A 23,713-nucleotide genomic window follows, 5' to 3' on the forward strand; every position below is an offset into this window, starting at 1 on the left:
TTTCCATTTAGGTGAAAAATTAAAACTAATAGCTTGAGCTAGCTTTAATCAGTTATATGGAAACTAAGAATCTGAGTTTGTACAGAAACAGATTCAAAGCAATGACAGTTTCCTATAGCTCAAATTTGGTCATAAAGGCCATTGACTTTCAAATGTCATTTTATGCTTCTTGCTTAAGATGTGATTTTTGCCTATAACAATGTGGATGAATGGAGCAAATGTACCAAGTGTAGTTGCAGAAACTTGATTGAATGTTTTCATTTTTCTTTGAAACACAGAAGAAAACACTCATAAATAACTGCTGCTTAGCCAAATGAGACAGAATATTCTCAGCCAGTCCAGTATAGTCCTATGTAGTTGCAATTGTAAGACCAAAAGAAAAAAAAAGATTTTGCAAGAGTTACCAAGTGTTGCTTTCCAATAAGTAATCCACTTCTAAGAAACAAGACTGAGAACTTTTTTTTAAAATAAAGGTATAATTTGTCAATTGCAGTTATATAGGAACATACAGAATCAGCCTATTCCTAGCCTTCTGTGGCTCTTTATTCAGCACTAAGTATTAATTTGGGCATAACAGCATATAGCCAAAAATCTTACAGAGAAACCATTGCATTTAGTCCTGGACCATAGTGCTGTCTAGGTAAGACTTCATTGGTAGATTCAGCCATTACATTGGTCCTGCAGAGAGGATTTGGACTCTCTGCCTAGCATTTTTCATAATATCAACATATTAAAATTCAGCTTCAGATTGATACAAGAGTTTTCTACCAAATAAGACTAGAATAAAAGCTTCAGTGTTGGCCTATGAAAAAAAGAATTGTTCTTTTTTTTTAAAAAAAAAAAAAAGTCTGGTTTTTCTCCTTTATAGGCATTTTTTATGTTGTTTTCTGTGCTAGCAAAATATAAGAAAAATTGAAAAATTATAATTAAGCACAAATAAAAATATTTTTCAGTGTAGGTAGATTAGGTAGATTATATTTTGGATTTGTTAACTTCACAAGTGAATTAATCTAGAATTCTCTATGGAAAAGAATAACAAACCAGCCAATTGTAACTCTGGTAAAGCAAAGATAACTTAGAATCCACTAATGAGTTGCACTAGAACTTTAAAAAAGAAATCCAAAGGTGTTGTACTGAGTATTTATGCATGTGTGTATGTATGATTTGAGAGATGCCAAAAAGACATATTCCTGAAAAACTATTTAAGATACAAAACTAAGTAAAAAAATACAGTAAATTTGTAGGAAGACTTCTATTTAAATAAAACTAACAAAGTAATGAAGTATGTAATGTCTTAAAGCTAGAGTTAACATAGTAGGTAGTATTAATGGAACTGCTTACCAGTTCAGTACTTCCTGGCAGAATTATTCCTTCATAAAGTGATAAATAGGAAAAAAAAAAAGGAGAAAATAAATCAATTATTATAATCAATTAATTCTACATAATAAGAGTTCTGCAAATAAAATATTGTCATGAAGTAAGTATTTTTAATTTCTTTGTTTTCACTTGATGAAATAAAGTTATATTTTTAACAATAAATGCCTAAAATTTCAGCAGATTTTTTAAATATGCTTTCAGTGCAAATACCAGAAAAAGTTTCAGACACTAGAGACCTTGACAGATCTGTAATAGCAAAACAATACCTGATCACATTGAAACAAATCAAGGAGAAACCAAAGGTAACAAATAGGTTGATACCACAAGTGTATAATGAACAGGTCATTACAATAAAACTTATGCAGATTAAAGATACAGTTTATGAGGTGAATATGGAGAGTGATCACCTTACTTCATTTTATGCCAAATAAACTTCATTTGGAAACAAAGCCTTTAAAGAATGGGTGTTACTAACACATTTTTTAAAAACTTTGACCAGGAAAACACAGGCTAGAGGATTCATGAGCAGCATAGATCAGATACACAGCAATGTAATAAAACCATTAGTGTACAGGCTGTCCGAGTTTTACCTTTTTCATAAAACATTATGAAATGTACATTATTGCTTGTTCAACACTGAAAATCTAATGATGAATGATACCAGTCCTTAGACGTAGATTGAAGGATAACTTTCAAGTCAGTGAGAGTTTAACTTTCATGTTCTATTTTAAGCCCCAATAAATACATGTTTGCCTATGGAGTTACAATCTATCAAAAAAGCATTCAAGTCAAAGCAGAAACCATTAAAGTAGAATAGGAATACAAATAAAAGCTTGGTACAGCTTGAACAGTTACATCCATGGTAACTGTACATAAACGAAAAATGTAGAAAGTAAAGGGGATCCTTTTTCTTTTTTCTCCACTAGCTTGCAGGATAGCATCTTCTTTTTACATACTGCTATTGCTGGGCTATAGAGGAGGCAAAAATGGAAAATTCATGTCTTCCATTAAGAGACAAACAAAAATAAGTAGGGGTTGGTTTGTTGTTTTGGTTTGTTTTTTTTTTTTTTTTTTAAGTTTTATAGCAAAATAATTCCAAATTTTTTTGTATGTTGTGTGTATGTAGAAGAAACCACTATGAGGAGAGAAAAAAGTACAGAGGTGAATAAACAGATGCATGAGAAACTGAGTTTCCATTATGGATATGAGGGCAGATGCAAACTGCAGTGTCCTTATGGATAGAAGGCCGGACATGAAAGACTGGAAGAAAGAAATGTCAGTAAAATGAGGAGAATTAAATTAGCATTGAAACCAACAGATTGATCTAATAGTAGCTTATACCCTATTGGTATGATAAACCTGTAATTATTTATGATTAATTCATTTTCCTAAAAGTGCTATAAGCACACCAACTATTTATAATGAAAAGAATTATTAAAAGATTTAGTCATATTTTTTGCCGAATATTTGCTATAGTGTCAAAAGCTAGAACACTGGGTAAAGGAAACTTTTCCAGATATTAGTTTGTTAGAGCATACCGATATCTGTGATTTGCTCATTGCACTTTGTTTATTTTAAAACAAACAATCAGTCAACCCCAATAATCAGCCTGCAAATAATACAGCCCTTCATACAACCACACATGTAGTACCGACCAAATTCTACTGCATTAGGCAATGACATTCCATATTTCCAGATGCATGCAACTCAATTGTGGGCTATTTAGATACTCTGAGCAAATGACCATGATGTCTGTTCAAATCAAGCTTAAATCAACAGAGCTGGCAGTTTCACAACACATTCATATATCAGATTCATTCAACACATTCATATATCAGATATGTGCTTCACACGTCCACTGCTTTGGTATTTGTGTAACACAAAGAAACAGTTTCTACCTTTAATTTGTCCCTTCTTCATTTACATTCTTGTACAAAAGATTATTCACTAGCATTAATTTAGAGTATGATCTTATTGGAAATATCTTGCTTTTCTGCAATGGTAAATCTTTCTGGGTACATCAGCATCTCACAAGATCTCACAAAGCCAGAGATGTGTGTTCTCCCTCTCTATGTGGGGATATCTGTGCACAGCCACAGATTAACAAAAAAACAAAACAAAACAAAAACCAAACTTACCAAACAAAAACCCCAAACCTATAACCACCTAAGCATTGAGTGGAATAGTTCTTCAACAGGCTAGCTTACCAGAGCACAGCAATGCTCTGACATAGCTGTATTGTTTACCCTTTCAGAAGCAGGTGTTTAGAGATTAGTTTGAGAATCTTTCTTTTATGCAATATTGACTAGTACCATGTACCTCTATGTAGTTAAATTATTGTTATTTTTTAATGTTTAAATCTCAGGCGAAATATGTCATTCTAGCTTTCAGTGTTTGTTGACAGAAGACCTGAGCCTTTTAAAGTATTTTCTCTGCAATATTGATTTGCATGTATATTAGATATTTGCTTTGGATTTTTCTCCTAATCATTGGGAGCATTACAGGGATTTTTTTTTCTGAATTATTAAGTACCTTGTCATTGTACTTTGCACCCTTAGTAAGTAGTATGTCATGACCCAATTCACTAAAGAGCAACAAATCATAATGACAACACTTATGATAATTTCTGAGTCAGGTTCTCAGGATAATAGTGTGATAGAGTTGAGAATCTGGTGTCTCATCTGCAAAACTGAATGTAAATAAAGAGGCGGCAGACAGATCTTTACTTCTATAAATTTGCATTATATTAACATGTCGGTATAATATCTTCTGGCCCATAGAGGGCAGGGGTATTTTTATAATTCTTTTAATCAGCCTTGATACCTGCCTGTGAATAAACATAGGACGAGGTATTTTCAACAATGTGTCACTGAATATTCACTAAGGAAGGCAGGTCAGGTCTAATTCTCAAATTTATCACATACTAAATTCCCAGCTTGTCCTATGGAAGTCCTATATGCAACATCCAAAGAACTATACTTGTATTCCACACCCAGTTAAGATTATGGCTGTGAAAATTAAATTCCAGGTTTAATTAATTGATGCATAATTTAAAACAGATTGGACTTTACCATCATTAGTTTTCTTTATATTGACACCAGTAGTATGGAAGAAAAGTGGCTTAAGACTTAAAGAGGGCAAGAACAGAGTAAGGAAAAGCAGCAATATTAGTTACAATTAATACAGGACTGTCAAAGTATGCTTCTGTAGATGTGGAGGAGAAAAGAGTTTGTTAGAAATTTACAGGTACCTGGAAACTAAATAAATGCAGAGCTTAAAATGGTGGAGTAAAGTCTGGGTGTTTCTTAATCAAGTTTAATACTTGGATAACAAGTCACTGATTTATTTGTCTCCTCACCTTCAATGTCATGATACAGAGTATGTCTGCCATCTTCTTAAAAGGTAATTTCCTTATTTAAAAAATTAGTTGTTGGGTACAAGTTTATCCTGCCCAGTTAAAATTCTGTGTCTCTACAAATATCAAAATGCAGAGACTACAATAAAGCTAACACGATAGATAATATTTTCTTTGCCATTTCGTATCCAAAAGTGTCAGTATGAGACTGTATTTTCTGTTATTTTATAAAAACTGACACTTTAAAATTTCACTGTGTGAAATTAGGTCTATCATGCAGATAAGGAAAGGCAGAGTTAGAAATATGATAGGCAGTGTTACATTATTTTGTAACATTGCAAAAAAGCAATTTAAAAATCCCATTCCAATCTCCAAGTATAAATAACTGAAACTGTACAGACCTCGGCACCTAATTAGGCATAATAGGTTTTTTTGCTACATAGCTTTATGAAGGCAATCAGAAGGAAAATGCCTGCCATTGCACACTGGACAATATTCATTTGTAGATCTCATTTAGCTAAAAAATAACACTATTTGCTTTCATAAATCTGTAAATATAAATGCTTAGGAGAATTATTTTCCAGGTAGAAAAGATTGTAACTAACACGGTACTGCAACTTATTATCCTTCTTTCTTGTAGTGTTTTCAAAATTTTTTTTAATTCAGGAATCTGCCAGTTTCAGATTGTACTGATGAACAGCAATGTGTTGAGAGGCAATTTAGCTAGGACACTTTTTAAGCAAGACTATACATATTCCCCAAAAAGCATCTTTATTACAGGAAATAAAGTTTAATAGGTACTGACTTATGTATGACTGAATAACAAACATCAAGTTATTAAGGTTTTCATAATTTTCAGGGAAATATTAAGATTTCTTTCTACTGTACTTAGTGCACCTAACTGCTCAATATATTACTGAAAACATATCTCCTCTTAAGAAAAAAAGTTTCCTCTTAAGAAAAAAAGCCAGAAACTGGCTGCACCATTTAGAAAAAATAAAATGTATATAGAGTTCAGTACCTTTGCTCTTTAAGGAGGAAGAATTCTACAGTGTGCTAATAGGATTGGAACTCTGACATTTCAACACGGACTACTTAAAATGAATTAATTTTTTTTTTCTATTAAAATAAATGACCTGGAACATTCAGAAAAGACAATAGTCTTGTTTCATCAATTTTACTGGAAAATATTTTGCTTTGTGATCTTGGTAGAATGTATCCCTTAAGATTTCGATTGTGGTATTGCCATTTACGGTTATCACGGATGGTTCAGTAACTTCAGTACAGGTTTTGATAGAGGTGAGATGTACTGCACTCCTTTGGTGTGATGGGGAGACTAAAAGCAACACCTTTGGGACTACCTTTTAATCCATATGTGTGTGATAAAAATCACATAGAAGTTCTGGCATCTAAGCTCTGAGAGAAAACCATAAGAACCAGTAATGTTTGAATATTGAATTCATATATGACACAATCTGCTCTGGAATTCTTCATATCTGCCACAGTCTGCTGTAATGTAAAGGGTGTATTTATTTATTTGTTTGGAGTGGGTGTTATTGCTTTATCACTACTACTCATAATTTTTTTAAACGTGGTGCAAGCACTGCCTAATGGTGGAAATAAATACTTCTGCATTGCTTACAACTTTTCCAATTTAGCTTCTTAGAAAACATAATGCAAGAATCAGACTGTGGGGTTTCATAGATAGCTGGGTCTGAGAACAGGTAATAGAGGCAGCCAGCAGATCTTCCACAAAAGGGCGGCAGAAACTCTACTGAAGGCAGTATATGTGTGCTCTGCAATAGTGGGTCCTGTGAATATGGCCCTGGAGAAAAGAGGGGCCCAGGAGAGCTGATGATACATTTTTCAAGGATCACCGCCTTGAAGCTCAGAAAAGTTCCATCTTGATGTGCAGGAGATCAAGCAAAGGCAATAGGAGGCCTGCATGGATGGATTGAGAGCTCCTGATTAAACTCAAACTAAAAGAAGAAGCATGCAAGAGGTGGAAAAATGGACAAGTGACCCAGGAGAAATACAGAGGTGCTGTCTGAGATTGTAGGAATTGGGTTAGGAAAGCCAAAGCTCGTTTTGAGTTGAATCTGATGAGTGACTTGAAGGGCAACAAGAAAGGCTTCCTCAGGTCTTTCAATAGCTAAAGGAAGTCTAGGGAAAATGTGGTCTCACTTCTGATCGGGGCAGGGGACTTGGTGAGAAAGGCCACAAAAAAGGCTGAGGTACTCAATGCTTTCTTTGCATCCGTCTTTAAGACCAGCTTCAGGAGTCCCAGGTCCCTGAAACCAGGGGGAGAAGTCTGGAACAAGGAAGACTTAACCTCAGTGGGGGAGGATCAAGTTAAGGAACATTTATGCAAGCTGGACACGTACTAGTCCATGGAACCTGACAGCATGCACCCACAAGTGCTGAGGGAGCTGGCTGATGTCATTGTGAGGCTCTCAGTTATCTTTGAAAGGTCATGGTGACCAGGAGAGTTTCCTGAGGACTGGAAGAAAGCAAATGACACTTCTATCTTCAAAAAGGGCAAGAAGATGGGTCTGGGAGGATACAGGCCAGTAGGCTAACCATGATCCCTGAGAAGGTGATGGAGCAAATAATACTGGAACTAGTTTCAGTCCATATTAAGGACAAGAAGTTGACTGGGAATAGTCAGCATGAATTTATGAAAAATAAATCATTCCTGACCAACTTGACTAACTAAACTGCCAGGGTCAGGGGGTTGTAATCAGAAGAACAAAGTTGAGCTGGAAACCATTAGTGATGTTCCCGGGGCCAATGCGTTCATCATTAATGATTAATTTCATTAATGACCTGGATGATGGCACAGAGTGTACTCTCAGCAAGTTGGCAGGTGGCAAAGACAATGAGGAGTGGTTGATGGTTATGCTGCCATCAGAGAAACCTCAACAGACTGGAAAATAAGCTGATGGAAATCTCATGAGGTTCAACAAAGGCAAATGGCATGTCCTGTAACTGGAAAGGAATAACCCCATGCACCGGTACAGGCTGGGGGTTGATTGGCAGGAAAGCAGTCTGTAGAAAAGGTCTTGGGGATCCTGGTGGACAACAGGTTGGACAAGTAATGTGTGCTTGCAGCAAAGGCGGCCAACAGTATCCTGTTTTGCACTAGGAACAGTGTTGCCAATAGGATGAGGGAGATGATTTTCCCTGCTACTCAGCCCTGGTGAGACACACACAGAGTACTGCATCCAGTTCTGGGCTCTCTAGTACAAGAGACACATTGACTTACTGGAGTGAGTCCAGCGAAGGGACGCAAAGAAGATTAAAGGAGTGGAGTATCTCACACATGAGAAGAGTCTGAGAGAGCTGGGACTGTTTAGCCTGGAGTAGAGAAGTCTTAGGGGGCTTCATGTGTATAAATATCTAATGGGAGGCAGTAAAGAAAATGGAGCCATGGTGTCCTCAGTGGTATCGAGTGAAATACAGACTGAAATACAGGAAATAACATCTAAATGTAAAGAAAACCAACTTTTTTACTGTGAGGTTGGTACACTGGCACAGGTTTCTCAGAGAGGCTGTGGAGTGTCTATCCTAGGAGTTATTTAAAAACCATCTGGACATGGTCCTGGGCAACTGGGTCTAGGTGACCCTGCTTTGAGCAGTGGGGTTGGTTAGGCAATCTCCAGAGAGGCATGCCAAACTCAACCACTCTGTGACAGATCTGCTGTAAGTGATTCTGGGAGTCTGAAACTACAATAGGACAATTCAAACAGAATTACAGCCCATTGAACACCTTGTTTTTCAGGTTTCAATCAGTTTTCTTTTAAGCCTGATGCAAGATCACATGACAATAACGCACAGAACATTGCCAAGTTTTTTTTTTTGTCAGTTTTAACACTGTATTTAAATAATTTCAGCCATTGCTTGATGAAGACAATTCATTAACACATTTTATAAATCCTTAGTCGTTATAACTTATGCTTATCAGTTGTGCTTAAATAACTATTCCATTTTTAAGTATACTGTTGAGTCTACAGTAAGTTGCTGATGGTGCAATGAACCAATTTGTTTTCTTAAATGAATGTCATCCGTAATATCAGGATTTTCATTTCTGCATTGGTTCATTTGACTGTTATGGTTTTATTTAAGCAGTTCTATACTTAGTTTAAAAAGGCTTTTCTCATTTAGCAGTTTTTAAAATATATTTATTTATAATTTGCATTTTGGTATACTTACTATAAAGTATTAAACACAAACCCAAAAACATATGTCTCACTAAATCTGTGAAGCTGACTTTGTAAAATTTGAGGGGCTTGTTTGTCTCATTTCATATTTTAAATCAAAACTAATTAATCAATTTAAACAAAGGTTAGATGTTGATTTTTTCAGTACTACATTTTCATTCTCCCAGAACGAATTTTGGATCTTGTCAAGTAATGTGTTATTATCCAAAAAATGTGTAGAAAAATCCCTTAGCTGATATGCATGAGAGAAGAATGATAGAAGAGAGGCGAAATAAAAGGAGTGGAGAGGATGATGGTGGTAACAGAACAGGCAGAGCCATTTAGAGAAAAAATAGATTTTTTTCAGCAGCCTTTAATGGTCTTTTCATTTTCAGCACACTCTTTAAGACTGAATTGGTATCATCTTAGTATTCCCATAAGATATTTGTATTGAAAAGTAAGCTGAAAGTGGTTGATAGTAAACAAGCTCCTGCTGCATATAGTAGAAAAGAAAATTGGTGTAGTTAGTCCAGTCTTTCAAAACATAACTGCCTAGTCTGGAGATGTTTTACTTCCTTAACCAGAAAGCTGAATGTATTAAGTGGTTGAAGTCAATATTTCTCCTACTTCCTGTCACCATCGTGTCAGGCAAGAGGGTGAATGTCATTGCTGGTCTCTTTCTGAGCGTTGCTCCCTTTAGGAGAAATCGTCAGCAAAACAAAGTCGGCATCATCAACTTCACATTAAGAAAGGGTGAAAGTCAAGGAGACTCTTGTGTCCTATAAGACAGTATATAGTCCTCTGAGTAAAAAGTAGTTGAAGAAATTAAGTATGCTCCATAGCATGACTTACAAAGAATACAAATTTTTATACTTTGTAAATCTAAGTCTTCCATGTCTCCACTTTCCAATACATGTATGATTAATGTTTTCATACTATTTTTAATAATTGTAAAACAAAACAAAACAAAACTATATAGTGTAAGTACCTAGAAAAAGATGAGAAAAATCCCCCAACATTTCTATAAAAACAAGTTCCTGACTGATTGGAATTTGTCTGCTTATATTTGCCTTGGGTTTTTGCTTTGGGTTTCTTCTCTTGGGAAGCCTTTTCTGACATACAGACATAGATGTCTCAATTATGTATGAAGTGATTTTTTTGCCACCTCTAAAACTATATATACGTCATTGTGTATTGTTATTAACAAATATTGAATACCAGTTTAATAGTGAAGAGGGAATGAAAGCTTTTTGTTGGCATTGCGTCACAGAAGTAACAGCCTTTATCAATTTGATTTGATTCAATTAAAACAATTGTCAAGTTATTTCCTAAAATTATTATTACTGTGGTTGAAGCCATGTATTTTATACATGCTTCATAAAGCAAATTATTAGTTGTTTAAAGGAATTAAGGTATATATTAAGGAAGTAACACTTTTCTTGAACACTCAACTCTACTTTCATAAGTTCTAATTATAACTGTATATACCTGTCCCATTAATAACCAAAATCTGTATACATTCAGCAAATTCTCCAACAGCTCTGCAGTAGCAATGACCTGAGAAGGCAATATTTTGACAGTGATTATTCACAGTTTGCATGATCAAAAGGAACTATTCACAAAAAAAATCTTAAAAATTAATGGAAAATTTATTGAAAACGTTTTAGCTGCTTTCAGAATGTTGCAAAGTCTAATCAAGTGTACTTACTTGATTCACTAGTATTGCAAGGTGCATTTTTATTTATTTATTTATTTGACTCACATAAAGATATATGGGATTTAAGTACTTTTTTTTTTTTTTGAAGCATTAGAGCTGCCTCTACGAGTCACTAAGTTTTCCTATATTGGTAATTAAGTTCATTACCTGGACAGTGGGATATCTAGGTTCCAAAGACTGACCTAGCCAGGAAAGGACTACACTGAAAATGTGATCTCTTCCTTTTCAGGGTAGCCATGAAGCTCTGGGGTAGACCTCCTCAGATCCTTCCGGAGGAGCTATTCTTATTATACGTCATAGTAAGACAATACAGAATAAAGGAAAAGTGAGAGGAAGGATAGGGCACTGATAGTTGTGATAACTGAGTGCCAGATCCTACTCCTTGAATATTTTTAATTTCAAACAATACAGAGCTATGGAAGCAAGAAAAAGGAAGAGCACTCTTCCCAGACTTGTAAGTGAGGCTCTCCATTGAGTGAAGAGTCTAGCAAATTAATTTTATTATTAATCTTACTAGTCTTGTCCTTTAGTATTAGTAAACTTTATAATATTCTATTATTTTAATATTGAGTTCATCCAGTTTTGGATGAACTTTTTAATGGTTTTTTTTTCAGCCCAAAGAACTTGAAATAATGTGAGGAAAATGTCAGAGAGTTGTAGAAAAGTGTTTAGTGGTGTAGTATTGAAGATAGCTTCTCTAAGTTCTGGTGAGTGATGGGAAGTGAAGGCAATGAGAAAGCTGAGCCTACCATAATCGTATTTGGAGGACTGAGAGAGCAAATCTGGCATAGTCCTATCCATATGTAATAGAGAACTGTTTCTGGAGCAAACTATTCTCAAAATATCATTCAGGTTTTTCTGTAGAGGAAACTATTTGGTTTGCCATGGCTCTCTGAAAAAAGGTATGATTGGGAAAACAAGAATGAGTATTCAACCAGTTTGTTATTTGACAGTGCTATTTGACAGACCAAATCACCAAAAGGTCTCTGATATATCATAATAGAATGGTGAGTTTTCAGTAGGTGACTTTCTGTCATCCCTACACCATAATACCTCTGCTATGCAATCTGTGTTAAGCAATAGATGAAGAATGGATGGAACATAAGGAGACTTAACTGGAGTGGGAAGGAGAGTGTATGAATGAAAAGTAGAAGAGAAACAATGGATTTACTGTCAAACAACAAGAAAGAAAAAACATATTATGCAATTAGATTCACTATAGAGGCCTAGCTACTTGTCCCACAGAGATGTCTGTCCCACAAAGCATCTCACTCTCTATGTCATGATATGTTAAATTATGTGCTAAATTTTACATTTCTGTCATTGCAACCTGTCATCAATAGACCTCCTGCAATTATCAATTTGACAGGTTTGTCTAGCCAAGGCTTCAGAATTGTTAACTTGGGAAGAGAAGACAGATTCCATCCAGAACAAATACTGAAAGAGGCAGTCTATACCAAAATCAAAGAGACTGTGATATCCATGCCCAAATTCAGCAAATTTATATAGACCCGTAGATTTTATTGTCTAATGTTACTGCTGCTGTGATCATGTAGACTGACTTTCTGCAAGAGGAACACAGAATTTCTCCCTGTCATTTCTGACGTGAGGAGTTTGAGCATGTCTGTCTAAAAATGTATCAGTGTAGATATGAAAACCTGAAGCAACACAGAAACTAGCACATTCCTAAATTCATAATTCCAATAAATCCTTAGCATCATTGGTTAAAATATGGAATACTACTCTTAGGCTTAATTTAACAGGTTACTAATTCCAGTCTTATTATTCCGCTAACAGTTAGACTCTTAATCATCCAATCTTATACACTATGATTGGATTACCTCTTGAAAAGAATATCTTGATAAACCCTACATGTCTTATGGAATTTCCAGCAGGTTTTCCAGATTTTTAATGGTTCTTTTGTAATCCTTTCTGAAGTTCCTCCATGCTATTTACATTCTTTACATGTACAACATCTGCATCCATTAGTTTTCATCGGTGTACCATAGTCCAAAGTGATGATTTGCCCTCACATATACAGTCATAACTATACCAACACAGAATGGAATTCAATATTGCAGAATGTATTTGTCCAGTATTTTAAAACATAGTATGCCAGAACTGAAGCAGCTGTTAAGGAGGAAATGTAAGGATGTCAATGCATTTGGTATTCTGTAAAGAAGAGACTTTAAATGTGTAAACCCATAGCAAGTTATTATGTGCTGTAGCCAGCAGCATGGAAGATTACTTTTATGCAGAAGCCTTTCTGTCTTTGTCCTGTATGGAAAGAATAATTTTCCTATAGCTTTGCCAGTAAATTTTCCTATTGTAGAAGCAATGCAAACTGGCAAACTGAAACAGGCAATCTTGTATTCAGTCCCTTAAAGTTCTCTTAGCAAAATAAGCTTCCAGATTTCTTCATTGGTGTAGCTGTAACTGTATTCACACCTTTTGGCAGAGGAGTGTGACATGAATCTCACACCAAACCAACATTTTTATTTTGGCAGTTTTCTAACTGCAACATTTCCCTGTGTCAGTGTAAGATTAATTTATGTGGAAATGGAATTGAACATCATGATAGCAAAGTATGTAGAAGTTATTCAGTAAGGTCAGACAAGTTCAGTGAACACTCTGATGAACTTTAAAAGCCAGCTGAATTCACGACACAACAGCAAGTGGTAAATGCAAAGTAAAAGACATGGGGGAAAAAATCTGATGGAACTGTATATCTTGCAGGGTTCTACGTGTATTGTATAAACCCAGTAAAGTTCTCATTATAGAGAAGTCAGTGAAGACTATTTTCTTTATAAAGCCTGGTTAAAGAGTATGACAGGAAATGCAGAGAGAAAATCCATTACATTCATGCAATGAGCTTATCAGTTTTTGTTGTCATTTTAAAAAAAGGCTAAAAATCCATGAAAAAGCAGGAAGAACAGTGTTTTGATTAAGGGGAAAGCAAATTTTCTACAAAAAGTGACTGAAATAATTGGGATGGCTTAATTTACAGCAGTAAAAAAGATGAGAATAAAACTCAAATATGAAAGGACATGACAAAAATTATAAAATGGTGAATGAGATAAAAAGAGTAAATTGAGGACAACTCTCTGTGTTCTAATGACAGAAGAAATAAGCTATTTGAGGAAGTAAAAGGTGGAAATTTCAAAACTGATGAGATGTGTTTTGACATGCATCATAGTTTCACTGTGAAATTGATTCTATAAAAATAAAACTCTACTTATGTGTGAAGGTGAGAAAGGGTTTGTGTGTTTATCTAGACACCGATTATATATGCATGTATGTGTATAGAAACATGCACACACCTAAACTTTCTTTGAATAAAATTATTTTTTTATCCCCACAAGAGTTTGCTTTTCTATTTAACTTTGCATTAAGTTATGAGTATATACACGAAGAACTAGAGAGTACAGTGTTGTTATAACAAATTATAGCAAATACTTTTTTGACAACGTAAACCTGTTTGTTCAGGATTTAAGAATACTTATAGCTTTTAGATATTAGGGAAAAAAAAAAAACCAAACCAAAAAACAAAACACAGCTGCAGCATATTATCTCCTGATTTTCTGTGCAAACACTGACACATCTTCCCACATGTTTGCTGGTGGTTGCATTCTGAGATAAGATATTGAGCTATATGAATCATGATTTCAATTTAATATCCACTTTAATATTCTGGAAAAATTATAGTTGAAACGTGATTGAATAAAAAGCATTTATAAGCAAGACTCTTCACATCACAAGAAACTGGAGAATGAGTTCACAGAAGGTTCTACAGAAAAAGACAAGGCTTAGACTTTATAATAAGGAAAATTTCAGTAAGGGTTAATAGAGTTTTTAAATTCTTTTTTTAAGTTTAGAAAACAAAAACTAAACTAAAAACAACATCCAAAGTGCAGGAATGCTTTCTGTTAACATTGATATGAGGCTTGTTCAAACTCACTGATAAATATAGTTTTTAATGTCAAATTAAGCTTTGAATGAATGACTTTTCTGAAATAGAATAAAACACAGTTCTACACAGAAAGTGGAAATTTTACATTGTTTTGAATGAAAGACAGACTTTTATGCAAGAAGAAATATAAACCTATTCTCTAAAACTTTAATGATCTACTGTTTTCTGACTTTTGATGAGTTCAAATCATGTGAAATGGAGTGGAAAAATGACACTGACTCAGGAATAGGATCGGATTTAGCCTGAGATTTCCACAATGATGCTCATTTGGGATCATGGATTCATAAAATGGAATTACTGAGCTCACCGTATTGTAACAACTGGTGCTTAGCTATAATTTTTCTGCCAGAGCCTTCTAAGCTTATCTGAAGATACTGTGAGATAGAGAATTCATCAGTTCCTTTGAATGGGTGATTAAAAACCCTCATAGTTAGAAATTTGTTTCTTATTTAATTTTTTTCTACTTCAACTTCCATGCTTTACATTTTGTTTTACTTTTCTTCATTAGGAAAAATAATCCTTATATAGCTAACATTATTTTCCTGTAAAAGTACCCATTCTCTTGTTATTTCTTTTTTTTAATAAAGTAAATTGATGAAGCACCTTAAGTTTCTCACTGTAAGTTACTTGCTCGAGCCTTTGAATATGTTTTCTGATTCTGTGCCGGTCCACCAAGCCTCCTGCTAGTGAAAAATTGTATATTTTTCCTACATAACTGACAAAAATGCCAAAAACATCAGACTTCTCTCCCTTCCCTGTGGAATCCTGGTAGAAGCAATTCCATTCAATTAATTCCCCCTTAGGTCAACAATAATTTGAGATCTATCAGGTGTCCAGTCCATAATTTTTTTATCATATGCTTTACTGAGCTAATTCATGACCAGAATGTTAGGAGATACTAAGTTAAAGAGTATACAGAAATCTAAGACTGTCACATAATTGACAGGCTATTCTATGAAGCGAACAGTCTTCTCAAGGAGTGAAATCAAGTTTGTTTGACAAGACCTATTTTTCATGAAGCCATGTGGAGTGGCATTAATTTTATTCCTGTTTGTTAATCCTTAATTAATCAAATCTCAAATTGGTGTTTCCATTTTCACTTTGAATATGCAAGTTCATTTGTTAGCTCTGTTTTGGAAAACTTTTTTCTTTTACTATTGATAAAGCATACTTTTATCTTCTCTCACTCTCTCCACCATTTTAGGAGTTACAGTGCTTGAAGGGCCTATTTATGCAGTGGGAGGACATGATGGTTGGAGTTATTTGAATACAGTTGAGAGATGGGACCCTCAAAGTCAGCAGTGGACATTTGTGGCAAGTATGTCAATTGCCAGAAGCACTGTTGGAGTAGCAGCATTAAATGGCAAGTGAGTAGGGTATTCTTATATGGTTGAAACACATTTCTTAGATAGATGAATAACTGTGACACCCAATAGTAAATAACTTTTAACATAATTTAATAAAGGGTGTCTTTTAAAATAAATGTAGACACAGCTGTGTGCACCCTCCTATATCTTGTAGCTCATACATTTATTTGAAATAAGCATTTTTTATATATTTTCTATATTATTTTTATTTAATGTTTATATCAAATTCTTAAGAATATAGACCTGAAATTTCAGTGTGTATGGCATAAAACAATTCAGGACAAATTGTCAGTTAACTCATCTGACTTTTATATGTTGTGTATATGTTTTAGTTAATCAACTGAATTTATCCATCTAATATAATCAGGTACCCAGTGCTAAGATTTGTTGTATATGAGTTTTGTACCTTGCTTCAGCCAACCACTGACCCATGAAACCTTCTTTGTCTGAAGGCAACTATGTTCACAAAAGAAGTAAACAGAAATTTGATTCTTGTCAGACTGCATCAAACCTGTAATTCTAATTGTGTTCAGATTCTAAGTTTCTCTTTTATAACTTTCACTTTTTAAAATTTTAATGTGGCACTTGTTAAAACTCATTTTACAGTAACATGATGTTATGTATTACTTATTGCTTATAACTTAAAATACTTGCATTTAGCTATGTGACTAAAAAGAATATGCTGTGAACTGTAATAATTTAGAGGTGGGGGAGGAACTTATCACACCTAACCAGATATTTTTGTATACACATCTACAAGTGAGACAATCATCCTAAGCTTGCCTTACAGTCAATGACAGAAATATGTTCTTTTAGGATATCATTTGTCTTGTTTTAGACATTTATGTTAGGACAGCATGAATTGTGCTCTGTAAGTGCCCATTTTTCTCTACTAACTATATAGGAAACCTTAGGACGCTGTCTCAGGTTCCGACTTCTGTATTTTTGATATTTTAAGCAGGGAAGATGAATCCCACTGTAGAAAGCTGAACATAAATAAAGGACAATCAGTAAAGAATCCCTTGGGAATGGTGGGAGCAATGGAGTAAGGCAAATTTCTGGAATATTATTTTCCTCATACTTTATTGCTACTGAACTGCAAGGAAGAAAGGATGAGAAACAGCTGCATATGTGGGATGGAATGAGAGAGTAAATGTTGGGGACATTAAAAAATAGTTAATAAAAGTTAGGATAAAAATTATATAGGGAAAAAAAAAGGACTTATTAAGGCTATTGGGTTTCATGGTAGACTATGCTATTGCATAATTCAACAACCCACTAAATTTTGCCCACCCATTTCTTCCAGTTGCAAATAATTCATTATACAGCTGGATAAACTCTCAATAATCCTTTATATTAGGTTGTGCTTATCACACCTAAGATACAGGCTTGAGATAAGTAGGCTGAATTGATTTCTGGGATTGTCAGACTCTTTCCACTGGCTGTAAGAGTCACTGAACATAAAAGTCAAACAAGGAGCTGAATTTAGCCCACACACAACTATGTTACAAGAACTATTGGAGATTGTGTACCTTTCTGTAGCAGCAGCAGGAGACCTAACAGAGTACCCATGATCCCATCATTATGACAATATGCAGATATATTTTTTTTTTAAATTGAATCTCAAATTAATTAAAACTATAGGCTTTAAAAGTGTTAACTAATTTTATGAGTTTGTCATATTACAGTTGTATCCTATTTGTAGCGTAACTCTGGATTAAATAGGCTTTATTGGATGCATTCGTTATTAATATTATATTATTTAATTCATGGTATCATATACTCAGATGATCTACTTCTCATCCATGACATTAGAAGTTAGTTTTATGTTGTGAAATCACCTACAAACCAGTGAAGCTTAATTGTTATTGCTTTTTCTTACTAAGTCACAGTGGCATTGAAATGTTCCAGAGTAGATCAAATGGACAAAGCTGCTTTAATAACCCTGTTACTCTAGAAGAATCTGGTTTCAATAGTGTATGAGCAATCCAGCAAACTAGCAGAGACAAGACCTAGACAAATAATCCTTCAAGTATAGATCTAAGATTATGAAGAGCTGCATATGATTATGTGTATATATTCCCTGTATGTTTCTTTTGCACAGCTGAGCATGTATTTAATGCTTCTCAGTTAATAAATGCTCAACTGAATTTTGCATGACTTATATAGAACACTTTTAAATGAAAAGAGATGTTATCTGTGTCTTAGAAAGGTGGAATGGACACTACTGAAAACTGAAAAGCAGTGGTCTCACTGAAGCAAATAGCAAATATACTACTGATTTTTATTTTTTTTTAATCTGAATAACCATCATTAAAAAACATCCCATATGGCAAGAACTGAAACTTGAAAACATATGTAAAGACCAAACCTTTCAACTCTCTGGTGCTATTCTTACTACAGTGCTGTTCCACAGCACTGACATATGCTGCATGCCTCATCTGAGCTTTGAAACAAGGAAATATTTATGGATTTTTTTTTTTTCTAAAGAAATTCTATGGATATTAGAAATGGCTGTCTCAATGAGAAACAAGATGTTGGCTTTAACATTTAACAAAGGAGAAACTATTTCAGTATGGAAGTTCTGGGAAGTCTTTCTGGTTATTCTTTGTTTGTTTTCTTCTGCACTGAATTAAATAAGTAAATAAATAAAATGCAGCAGAGTTAGACTATCTTTGAAGTGAGAGAGATAGAAACTACTCTATGTGTGTGTCTCCCACACTGCTTTGGGAACTTCACATTAAAGGGATACTGTATGTTAAAGATCTCAAATGTGAGCTTCTTAAATACATGAAAAAATATGGTCTCTTCTTTTGTGTTCTAATGCTGGAAACTATTCCATTTGTGATCTTCCATATCTCTATGGTCTGCTTCATTTGTTTTCCAGTTAAAGCCATTTTAAGCAGAAAAAAAGTGATACATTTTAACATAAAATTGGATGAAAATTGTTTTTTTCTTTAAGCTTATGGTGGAAATAAAAAATAAAAACTTTTAGGTTTTGATCTCCTTAGGCTATGAGATGATTGATTTTTTAAGTAAAACTTCTTAATTGTTCATAATGTATTGAACCTTTTTACGCTTACCTATGTTTTTGAAGCTCACTTGTATAGTCTGTGCAAGTCAGTTACCAATTATTTTACTGCTCAAACAAATGGAGAGCAATACTATCTGAATTTGGCAAAACAGGGCACACAGAAATAACTATTACTTCACTGAAATAAATTTTTTAATTTAAACTGAAAATGCTATATTATATCAAAATCTTTCCTAAAACCTGAAAAGGTTTGTGTCAACATGTGCATCATAATCTGAAAAAAACTTAATTATTGAAGTTATAAAATCTTGCTGAATTTGTCAGAAATCCAGAAAAATAAATATCTGAAGTACATTTTTTTAAAAAACTTAGTCCAGTTAACAGGGTTCTTTGGTGTAATCAGGTTACATGATTACATTTTGAGGTCACAATACTGTTTCACCCATGAGGGCTTAATGGAACTTCTTTGTCTCTAAGCCTGAATGTCACCTGATTGTTACCTTCAGATTTCCCACAGTAGTAGGATACGGGACTTGCTGTCCTTCAATTGGCAACACAATATTTCTTAAGCAGCTTCCTAAACCTAAGGTGCAGCTAGAACAAATATAAAATGGATAGGTGGTTTTCTAGATAAAAGACACACAGGAGATTTATTCTACCAGAATTCCAATAAAGCAGTTATCTGGTGTTACACAGGAAATAATTAGTTAAGATGGAAAAAAGATTAATAGTATAGCGATTTTAAGAAGAAAAGAACTATATGTGACAACTAGGACATCACAAAGTTACTGCTGGAATTTTTTGAAGACACCAAAGGGAACGTTATCATATGGGACATGTTGGACTATTCTGCACAGAAGTATTTGGATGACCCTAAGAAGCAACACAAATGAGATATTCAATAATATATATGTGAATAAACAAGTCTTGTGTTTGAAGAAAACTAGTGGTAGAAAGTGGCAGAAGAGGGGAAAAAAAGCTTGTTAGTACAGAAAAACCATTAGAAGAAATCTGTGAAAAAAGGAAATGCAACTGAAGAATACATAAAGTTTTATTCATTGTGGAAATATTTACGCTATTTGGATTACTGTGTTCAATTCTGGTTATGCACATTGAAGAAACATTAACTGAAAGTGCAAAGTTTGCATAGGGGGTACCATGATTATCATGAATGTCTGTCAGACCAAAGAAAAGCAACAGAGGTATTACAGTTGGCAAAGGAACAGATGGATACAAATAGATAAAATATCTTTTTTTTTTTATTTTTAACTTGATGCCTTTATCAATTTTACCATACTTCGGAAGCTACTGTAGGACTTGCCATGACTGTAGAGTTTCATGGTATGAAACATGGTCAGTACTTCCTCCTGACCTGGAAACAGCATCATCTTTTCTGCCTTGTTACTGTTAACAACCCTGTTGCACAGGCTGGAAGAGAAAGAGTGCATGAACTCTCTCATATCAGCAACAGATGTGGGTGTTAAAGTATTAAATGTGAAATGGAGACTTAGACTAACTTAGAAATTTTAAAAAATCAGAAAAGGATGGTGCTTTTTATATGCAGGGAACAGGAGAGGTCAGAAGTTGGGATGATTTATTTGAATTGTTCTTTGGGGGCTAACAAAAGTAACATGTAACTAGTATGCAATATATACTATGTAAGAAAGACTAGTATTCTATAGTTTACGGGAGATAATGCTGAAGCCATAGTACTCTTCTACAGCATGTTAGAAGCACCAAGAAACCAAAACTACCAAAAAAATCTTATCTTTTCCAGAAATTTAAAGTTGTCACTTACTGTTTCAAGATTGTGTCTTCATTTCTTCATTTTAAAAATCAAGAAGGAAAAAAAAAGCTAGTTGACAGTTTCAATCCAGTAAATACTAATCTTTTCAGTAACTTAAAATGTAGTTGCCTCCAAGGCTACAGTAGCTATTTATTAGCTTTCTATTAACAAGTGTCTGATATATGAAGCATGCATTCCCTAAGAACATTGAACTTTTACACTAACTTTTTTTGAATGCAATTTAATTTCAGAACCAATTTTATTCTAATGGGAAAACTGTAAGTAAAAATGAAATTAAGTTTACACACTTTCCTCTGGAATTTATACCTAGAAGAGACTCTCTGTATCATACAAATCTATGTTATTCCAAATAATTGTGTGACACAACAATAACTGAAAATTTTTTAGATTTTCCTATTATATGACCATAAAAATTACATCACAAAAAATATTCTTGAATTTTTACTTGTATGTTGGAAATTATCAGCATTCATTTTATGTGACTATAACTTTCATGGCAAAAAGACTGGCCCTTTACTTTTGTTCTCTTTAACAGATATCAATAAATCTGTGCTACAAAAGGAAAAAATACTCAGCTGTTAATATGATCTGCAGATTGACTTTAAATGGTAGAACATCACAGCAGTACACTGAATTAAGTGTCATATGTCATGACTTGGGAATGCACTGGGAAGGAATTAATTCACATGGTAACACCTTACAGAACCAAGGAGGGAGTTCTGCCCTTTATTGATAGCCACATCCTCAAAGATGTGCTTTAGTGAACTTGATATTTCCACCTGCTGCTGTTGTTTAGATAATTTATATAAAATATCACACATTATTATTGATATATGATACATGACAAAAAGCAAGGAATTGTCTAATGTTAACTTTTAAAAATAGATAATAAAAAAATTTTAAGTTCCTTTTCAAATCATCTTTTACTTTTATTTGAGAAAAAAATTTATAAGTATTTGTTTTCTCTGAAGACAAGTAAAAGACCAATGAGAAATGCTGCAAGAGACTATTATTCCCCATCAATATCTATCTGACTTGCATTTGATTCTTTCAGCAGAGAAGCAGCAACACATTTTTTTTATTATTATCATTAGTATTAGTATTAGTATTTCTATTACAATTGTTTTTACAGACTCTGTGTTTATACAGTGTGCAACGAGGGAAGGAGAAAAGGGATGCTGTGCATTGGGAGTTACTTATGGATTATTATGGTGGGTTAGCCTTGTCTAACAGTCAAATGCTCACCCAGCCGCTCACTCACTCTCCTTCATCAGATGGGGGAGGAAAATAGCATGAGATTGCTCATGGGCTGAGATAAAGACAGAAAGATCACTTACCAATTACCGTCACAGGCAAAACAGACTCAACTTGGGGAAAATTAATGTAATTTATTGCTAATAAAAATAGATTCCGGGTAGTGAGAAACAAAGACAAATTTTAAAACACCACCTTTCTTCCCCCCTTTCCCAGGCTCAACTTATGTCTTTCATTCCTGATTCCTCTACCCTCATCCCTGAGCGGTGCAGGGGGATGAGAAATGGGAGTTGCACTCAGTCCATAACTTCTCCTATCTGCTGCTTCTTCCTCCTCACACATTTCCCTTGCTCCATCATGGGCTCTCCATAGGCTGCAGTCCTTCAGGAGATATCCTGCTGCTCCAGCGTGGTGTCCTCCACAAGCTGCAGTGCGGATATCTGCTCTGGTGCCATGGAGCACCTCCTTCTCTGACTTTGATGTTCCCTCTGCTCTTTCTCACTCTGTTTTTACACTCTTCTGTCTGTGTGGCATTTTTTGCCCTTTCTTAAATACATTTTCCCTGAGGTGCGACCATCTTGGCTGAGGGGCTCAGCCGTGCCCTGCGGTGGTTCCACTGGAGCCGGCTGGAACTAGCTGTGTCTGGCACAGGATACTTAGAGCCAGTACAATTGCAATATTGATTTTTGCACACTTAATCATGAAATAATTACCACATACTGGACATCTTTGTGTTGAGTTAGGAGATCAGGTTTCCTGTCAAATGTTGTCTAAATGGAGTTTGGAAAAGAAAGGATTATTAGAAACCAGTAAGGAAGCCATTTAAATTAGGCAAAGATGAAAGATGATGAATGGAGATGGGCTTCAGGTACCCAAGCAGCAAGTCTGTCCTGGGGCAAATGATCAGCTCTGACCATGGTTCACCTTTTTTTATAGCAGTTTTCAAAAAAGCTAAGTTGAACATTTTTAAAATATTTGAGCTTTCAGGACGGTGGTGCCAAATCTTTATCCATGGTTCTTGTTTCAAAGTTTGGTACCAAAGGAAGTAACCAAATGCTCAAACACTCTTGAGGACAAGTCACAATTTATAATCTCAAGAAAGACGTCAAAATTATGACTGGTGATTTTTTCAAGCAAGAGAATGCAATACAAACACTAAGGTCAAGATGCTTAAAGTGACACAGAGATATTTTCTTTTATGGGAATAAAACCCTAAACATAGATCCTCTGAATCCAATCCAACATCTTTACCATTGGAGTTGTTTGGAAAGCCTCATCTTTCTCTATCAATTATGTTTCCTTCCTTTTTCCTGTTTGTCTTAGTCACTGATATTTGAATGTATTCCCTTTTCATATTTTTATTGAAAGACAGTCCAACATAAAAATGTGATTTTGTGGTTGTGTCCTTTATGAAATTATTATCAATTGGCAATGTCAGATTTTGTCTGTTGCTTGATTGTAACAGAATTTAGAATGGCTTCCACATTCTATTAATTCTACTTAAACATTCATAGAAATAGAGCATACTATTTTTTTTAAGTACGTATGTATATACATATTTACTGTTTTGTGCCTTCACATCCATGCAAATTCATTTGTTATGTTTTCAATTTAATTTATTAGGTGGAGAGGT

At 34.4% G+C, this 23,713-nt stretch overlaps 1 protein-coding gene across 1 annotated transcript in view; it reads left to right on the forward strand.

Annotated features, from left to right (window-relative positions):
• The window catches only part of KLHL1 (kelch like family member 1), a 246,335-nt gene that overhangs the window by 208,713 nt on the left and 13,909 nt on the right, over positions 1-23,713 (forward strand). The window contains exon 8 of the mRNA XM_087757193.1: positions 15,823-15,985. Coding sequence (XP_087613319.1) covers positions 15,823-15,985 — 163 coding nt within the window. The remainder of the gene's footprint in view (positions 1-15,822; positions 15,986-23,713) is intronic.

Source organism: Nipponia nippon, unplaced genomic scaffold (genome assembly GCF_047370975.1).
Source record: "Nipponia nippon isolate SJK-2023a ecotype South Korea unplaced genomic scaffold, ASM4737097v1 scaffold_2, whole genome shotgun sequence".
In the NCBI taxonomy this organism is placed as follows: Eukaryota; Metazoa; Chordata; class Aves; order Pelecaniformes; family Threskiornithidae; genus Nipponia; species Nipponia nippon.